This window comes from Lolium rigidum, chromosome 7 (genome assembly GCF_022539505.1).
Source record: "Lolium rigidum isolate FL_2022 chromosome 7, APGP_CSIRO_Lrig_0.1, whole genome shotgun sequence".
Lineage (NCBI taxonomy): Eukaryota > Viridiplantae > Streptophyta > Magnoliopsida > Poales > Poaceae > Lolium > Lolium rigidum.
Genome location: NC_061514.1, coordinates 186,468,929 through 186,476,488, shown reverse-complemented (window position 1 = coordinate 186,476,488; position 7,560 = coordinate 186,468,929). Strand labels below are relative to the sequence as shown.

Here is a 7,560-nt window from a genome sequence, read left to right as displayed (position 1 = left end):
ATACATTTTACACACATACTGAAATTTTAAAAAATTGAAACGAAAAATTTGCACGTGCTACGTGCTCACAAAGTCGTTTCATGAAAAATTGACTTGTCATGTGGCGTGTGTAAAAAAGAAAAAATTCAATGCTAAAAATAAGTCTTTTCAAAAGAAAATTCTCTCTTTTTTACGTAGACCACAAAAAATATTGGTTCCTCGCAAAACTTGACGAACGCACATATATTATGGAGATGAACATGTAGTATTTTTTATCAAAATTTTGTCACCATTTCGAAATATAACTTTTTGGTAGTGGGAGCATATACACCGGGAGCTGAACTGAATTTCCGCCACAAACTAGTAAGAATAACTTATACGTCGCTTGACTTGGTACCTGTACCACGCCGGAAGGCCTTCTTGAACTGACCAATGGTACAGTGCAGCTCAAAGGCCACGCATTCTTCCTGGCTCCATTCCGCCTCAGCAGATTTCCCGGAGGCTCGGTGAAGTCCTTCTCTGCCTCCTTCGTGTTCGGAATCATCACCGCCTACCCCAACCTGAGCTGCCATGGCATCGCTTTAGTGGTTGCGCCGAGCAAGAATTTCACCAGCACGCTTGCCGGCCAGTACATGGGTCTCGCCAACATTGACAACAACGGCAACGCTAGCAACCACATCTTTGCCGCCGAGCTCGACACCATGCAGAACATCGAGTTCGAAGACATCGACAACAACCACATCGGTGTGAACATCAATGGTCTCCGCTCCGTGCGGTCGCATGCTGCTGGCTACTATATCAACAGCGAGAATGAAAGATTCCAGAGCATGAGCCTCATCAGCGGAGACGTGATGCAGGTGTGGGTGGATTACACCGAAGAGATCGCACAGATCGACGTCACCATTGCTCCCGTCAAGATGTCTAAACCAGCAAGGCCACTTGTCTCTGCCATGTACAACCTCTTCGGTGTGCTAACGGAGCAAGCGTACATCGGTTTCTCTTCTGCGACTGGCCCGATCAACTCTCGGCACTACATTCTTGGCTGGAGCTTTGGCATCAACCAACCTGCTCCGCCTGTCAACATCGCTAAGCTGCCGAAGATGCCTCGCCTTGACTCCAAGCCAAGATCCAAGGTTCAAGAAATCCTGACACCAGTAGCTGTTGCAACATTCCTCCTTGCTCTGGGAATTGTTGCAGTTCTATTTCTGCGAAAGAGATTGAGGTATGCCGAGCTACGAGAAGATTGGGAGGTTGAGCTTGGACCGCATCGATTCTCCTACAAGGATTTGTACCATGCAACAGATGGATTCAGCGAAAAGCACCTACTCGGCGTGGGTGGGTTCAGCAAGGTGTATAAAGGAGTGCTTCAGACATCCAGACTGGAGATTGCAGTGAAGAGGGTGCCGCACGAGTCAAGACAGGGCATAAAAGAGTTTGTCGCTGAGGTTGTCAGTATTGGTCACATCCGACATCGTAACGTAGTGGAGTTACTTGGTTATTGCAGGAGAAAAGGCGAACTTCTGTTGGTGTACGGATATATGCCAAATGGTAGTCTTGATAAATACCTGCACTACGAATTGGGCAAACCAGTACTGAGCTGGGCTCACAGGTTTCAGATCATCAAAGGCGTTGCATCTGGATTGCTGTACCTTCATGAGAAGTGGGAGAAAGTTGTCATTCACCGGGATGTCAAAGCAAGCAACGTACTCCTCGACAAAGAAATGAACGGCCGCCTAGGTGACTTCGGCCTCTCAAGGCTGTACGACCATGGCACCGATGCTCAAACCACACATATGGTTGGCACCATGGGTTACATGGCCCCGGAGCTAGTACGCATGGGGAAGGCATCACCTCCTACAGATGTGTTTGCTTTCGGCACGTTCCTCCTCGAGGTTACATGTGGACAAAGGCCTATCAGGGAAGACGCACGAGGCGGCCAGTTTCTGTTGGTTGACTGGGTGCTGGAGCATTGGCATGGCGGGACGCTACTCGAGACCGTGGATCCAAGGCTTCTAGAGGACTACGATGCTTACGAGGTGTCTCTTGTGCTGAAGCTTGGGCTGTTGTGCTCCCACCCTTACAACAATGCAAGGCCAAGCATGCAACAGGTCATGGAGTACCTTGACAGAGACACGCCTGTCCCGGAGTTAGCATCGGCACATTTGAGCTTCAATGTGATGGCCGTATTGAAAAACAAAGGCTTTGATCCCCATATAATGGCATATCCACCATCGTTAGTGGTTAGCATCGGCACTATATCTGATCTATCCGGAGGAAGATGATGAAATGACATGTGTCATGTCCTGTGTACTTGACTGGATCATTTTGTTAGCTCTTATATATATAAAAAAATAATGATTGAAGAACAACATCCAAATCTAGCAAGAAAATGGGCAAGCCCATTGTGTGTACTGATGGACTCCCATGAAGTATGCTGACGAAAAATAACAGTAGAAGCAGTTCTCGATTTGGATATTTGGTGTTGTCCAGTTAATTTTGAAGAAAATGAAATGGTTTTTATATGCACTAAAATGGTCATGAGATTCATGTTTTTCAGATATGCACTGAAATGTGTTGTAGCAAGTTCAACAATATTCCATCTCTGCATGAATTACATTATTTTTGTCTGAAACTGAGCAGGCGTACTAGTCGAACAAACTTGCAGTGTTTTGCTTGAAAAGAAGAGAAAAGTTTTCAGTGTTCTGACGGTTCCATGGATAATAATATTGTTACCAGGGATGTCAAAAAACGGTTTGAGTTGAAACCATGGAAATCATAGGCCAATTTTTGCACTAGTTTCAGTTTCTCCGATTGGAGCTACTGAAGGAAAGTGAACTACGTCAGTTTTCACCCCCAGGTTTGGACACCCCTAACTGTTACTCTGGATGGTATACATCATCTTATTCAATTATTAAGACAATGCACAACCAGTGGTGGACCCAGAAAATTTTCAAAGCCTTGGCAAGCCAGAATGTGACTAAATTTTTTTTCGCATATACATAAGCAAATATTTTTTTTTTTGAGTGTTCACCGGGGAGAGCAAAGCTCCCACCTGAATATATTTCTCATTGCGTCACGAGGACAGGGGTGAAAAATGACCCCAGGGTTTTGTCAGCAGATGTACAGGGGGAGGGGAGACACATCCAACGCGGGGGGATGGGCTCAAGATTATTACAATCGGACAGGAAGTAAGTAGGTGAGCCATAGATCGACGTCGGCGCGGTGATCAAGAGGGAGACGCGCGCGCCAAAGGATCGCATCATCACGGCAGCGCTTGCGAACCAAGGAGAGCGAGGGGGCAAGCCCATCGAAGACGACGCCATTCCGATGTTTCCAAAGGTGCCAGAAGCAAAGAAGGCGAAGAGTCGAAGCCGAGCGAGCAGGGGTAGAGGCCGGCAGGGGGCAAACCGGAGCCGTGGCCAGGTCGGCATCGTCGGCGACGGAGGGGGAGCCGGGAGCGGACCAGAATTGGCGGGCGAAGATGCAGTGAAACATAATGTGGGCAGGCGTCTCGAGGGGGGCGTCGCAGATGGGGCAACGACTGCCGTCCGCCTCAAGGATCCCTTTCCGAAGCAGATTGGAGCGGCATTGGATGCGCCCTTTCACCAGCAGCCAGGCGAAGAACTTGACGCGGGGCGGGGCAGAGTTGTGCCACACAAAGCCCGCGTTCCCGTCGCGGACGCCGCCGTCGGAGCAGAGCTTGTACAGCGCGCTAGTCTTCAAGCGCCCCCCTTCGCGAGCGCACAGAGGCAATGTGCGGCCGTCTGGGGCCGCGGAAAGGCGAGTAGAGTTCAAGAGGAGCAGCAGCTCCTCGCGTTGGCGCGCCGCAGTTGACGAGAGCCGATTCACCAGGAAGGAGTCCAGGCCAGCGCGCAGAACCAGCTGGACCGTGGCCGCGGGGGCAGTGGAGTGGGAGAACAGCTCCGGCATCGCCGCGGAGAGGGGGCCGCGCGGGAGCCAGTGGTCATGCCAGAAAGCGGTCCGCGCCCCATTGCCAAGTTGGACCCGCGAGATGGCGCGGTAGAGCGGGAGCAGCCGCAAGAGGGAAGCCCAGTGAGAGCCGCAGAGCGTCGCAGAGCGGCGGCTCGTGTCATCCAAAGGGGAACCGTCGAGTGCGGTCCAAACCCAGCGTGGCCATGACTCGTCAGGGTTGGCGAAGAGACGGTGCAGGAGTTTGGCGAGGAGGCAGCTGTTCTGGACCTGGAGCGAGCGCACCCCGAGGCCTCCTTCCTCCTTCGATCTGCACACCACGTCCCAAGCGACCAAACATTTGGCGCCCGACACGCGCTCGGCAGCAGCCCAGAGAAAGGCCCGGCGCAGTTTGTCTAGAGCGGTGAGCACGCCAGGAGGGAGCTCCATCGCGCCCATGGCAAAGGTGGGGAGAGCGTCGAGCACCGAGTTCAGCAGCACCAGTCGGCCTCCCGGGGAGAGGAGGAGGGCGCGCCACCCGGAGAGGTAGCGGTCGGCCTTGGCGATGAGGGGGGCAAAATCTGCGAGGCGGAGCTTCTCCGCGGAGAGGGGCAGGCCGAGGTAGGTTTGAGGGAACCCCTCGACACGGCATTGGAGCGCAGCCTGAATCTCCTCCAGCACCACGGCGTCGACGTGCATGGGCACCAAAGTGCTCTTGTGGTAGTTGATTTTTAGCCCAGTCGCCTCCCCAAACTGATCCAGGAGGAGCTTGAGCCGCCGCGCCGCCCCAGGTTCCGCGCGGAGGATGATGAGTGTTTTATCCGCGTACTGGAGGACGGGGCAAGGCGCATCGTCGAGGAGGGGGTGCCGAAGCGTGTCATCGCGGCGCACTAGCCGTTGCAGCACATCAGCCATCAGCAGGAAAAGGTAGGGAGACAGAGGGTCTCCCTGCCGCAGCCCGCGCAAGATCTTGATCCACCTCCCAGGGACCCCGTTGAGGAGAATAGCCGAGCGCGAGGACGAGAAGAGCAGGTCCATCCAGTCGCACCAGAGCTCAGGGAAGCCGCGAGCCAGCATCACGGAGCGCAGGCTGGCCCAGCTCACCGAATCAAAGGCCTTGGCGAAGTCCAGCTTCAGCACGACGCACGGAGCGCGCCGGCGGAAACACGTCTGCACGAGCTCGGTGGCGAAGACGAAGTTCTCGGCGAAGCTCCGCCCGTAGAGGAAGCCAGTTTGGTCGGCGTCGATCAGCCGCCCGATCTGTTGCTGGAGACGAATGGTGAGAGCCTTGCAAAGCATCTTGACGTTGCAGTTCTGCAGGGACACGGGGCGGAAAGAGCTGGGGCTCAGCAGGCCCTGTGACTTGGGCAGGAGCACAATGTGGGAGCGGTTGATCTGCTCCAGGTCCAGAGCGCGGGAGTGGAAGCATTCAAACAGCCGAAGCACCGCAGGGGCGACCGTGGGCCAGGCGGCCTTGTAGAAACTGGGCCCCAGCCCATCAGGCCCCGGCGCGCTGGACCGGTCGAACGAGAGGAGGGCCGCCTCCACCTCCCGGCCCGTGAAAGGGCTGACTAGCTCGTCCCCGTTGACCCTGGGGCAGCCGCGGTAGAGCTCGACGACGTCGAAAGCCGGGGAAGTGTCGGAGGAGCGGCCGAGCAGCTCGGAGAAGAACGAGTGGAGGGCAGCGGCCTTGGCATCATGGGTTACCAAGGTGGCGCCGTCGACGACGAGGGAGCGGATCGAGTTCCGCCGCAGCCGTTGCGAGGCACGGGCGTGGAAGAAACGCGTGTTCTCGTCTCCCTCCACCACCGCCCGAAACTTCCCACGCTGCTTCCAGAGGGCCGCGCGCTCAAGCACAAGGCGTTCAAGAGTAGTCCTGCAAAGCACACGCAGGCGCAGCGAGAGTTCGTCGTCCGAGAGGGGACGGCTTTCCTCGAACATAAGCAAATATTAAGATCACATGAGGAAATTTTCACATATAAAGGTGTACACATGTAAAAAAACATCGGGTAGTATTCATTAATTTGTTGTCGTCGAAGACCAGCATCATAAACTATATCACAGTAAAAAAAAAGCATCGGATTGTATTCATTAATATGCATTTCCACCCCATTTTGTTCATTTGCTTGCGGTTGTGGTCTTGTTGTACTACGCTTGTTGTGTCAACCAAAAAGCATCTCATTGCTGAAATTTAAACAATTTTATGTTCAAGAATAAGTACTTTAAGTCCATTTCAACGATCTATACTCCAAATTAATATAAAATTGGACATTTGGCTGTGCTCAAATAAAAATCTGAGAAAGTCAGAAAGAACTTAAACCTAGTTGTCTTCTACTGCCTGGAGCCGACGAGATTGAGTCAGCTCGCCGGCTCTGGTTCGAGCCGCCGCCCGCCGGAGTTGCCTCCTCACTCCGGGCCGCCGAACTCGCCGTCACGAGCTCACGCCTGAGCTGCCTCGCTGCCGCTTGCGGCTGCCGTCCCACTGGATGCGCCCTGATGCCTGGGAGGCCATCCTTGAGTCAGACTTCGCCGGCTCGCCTGAATTAGGATGACGCGCGGAAGGAGAGCTGGGAACCTGCGCCTGGGACGAGGGTTTCACAGAGAGAAGCAGAGTTGATTGGGGAATTGGGAATCGATTGATTTTCCGTTGGTTCGGTCGGTCGACCAGCTTAATGGACTAATGGGCCAAGAGAAACATGCACTCGTGTGGCGGCATTTGGCCCAACAAAGGTAACAATCGCTGGCAAAGCCCGGGCAAAGCAGTCCTTGTCTGCCTCGCAGCTGTGTCCATCGCCATCAACAGGAGACGCGCTGAAGATTTCTGGGCGAAACCTATACACCGACCAGGTCGGTGGCTACCGGCCACCGACCACCCCCTGGTCGGGTATGGGCCAGGCCCATTTGTGTCTGTTTATCTTTTATCTTTTTCTTTTCTGGTTTTTTTTCTGTTTCCTTTTTATTTTTTTTTTCTTTTTTCGGTTTTGTTTATATTTTTTCAGATTCGAAAATTTTAATTTATAAAAATTATTTAAATTGAGAAAATGTTTAAATTCAAAAATGTTCAAATTTGAAAACCGTTCAAATCTGAAAACCATTCAAATTCGAAAACCGTTCAAATATGAAATTTGTTCAAATTCGAAAATTTTCTAATATGAAAATCGTTCAGATTCGAAAATTGTTCAAATATAAAATTTGTTCAAATTCGGAAATTGTTCATAGAAAAAAAATACATTTTTTGTTCAAATTTAAAAATATTCAAATCTGAAAAATGTTCAGATTTTTTATAAAGTGATTTATTTTTAATTTGAATTTTTTTAATTTGAATTTTTTTTAATTTTGATAAATTTTCAGATTTTAAACGAAAATATAAACAGAAAAGAAAAACATATTTTTTAAAAAAGAAAAGAAACAACAGAAAAAAAAAAAAAAAAAGAAAAAAACGCATTACCTGATGTTGGGCCGCGGCCCAGCTAACTACCCAGGACGCGCGGGGGTGTGCGGCATCCTCCAAGCGCCGACCAGATCGGTGTCGAGGAGCTCCCGATTTCTGGGCATGGCATTTTGAGAAGAACGGCATCTTCACGGTGCGCTCCGCATACAGACAGTTGGTCCATGTAAAGAGAACAAAGGAGGATTGGCTAGAGAAGCGTGCTGCCTCGTCTAGCACAGCTG

General features: G+C 51.5%; 1 protein-coding gene across 1 annotated transcript; it reads left to right on the top strand.

Annotated features, from left to right (window-relative positions):
- Nucleotides 1-377: 377 nt before the first annotated feature.
- On the top strand, nt 378-2,336 carry LOC124675485 (L-type lectin-domain containing receptor kinase SIT2-like; the record flags this gene model as incomplete). The annotated part of the gene is made up of 1 exon (XM_047211562.1): nt 378-2,336. A coding segment is annotated over one exon (1,884 nt), but the record flags the coding sequence as incomplete, so codon positions are not given.
- Nucleotides 2,337-7,560: the final 5,224 nt, after the last annotated feature.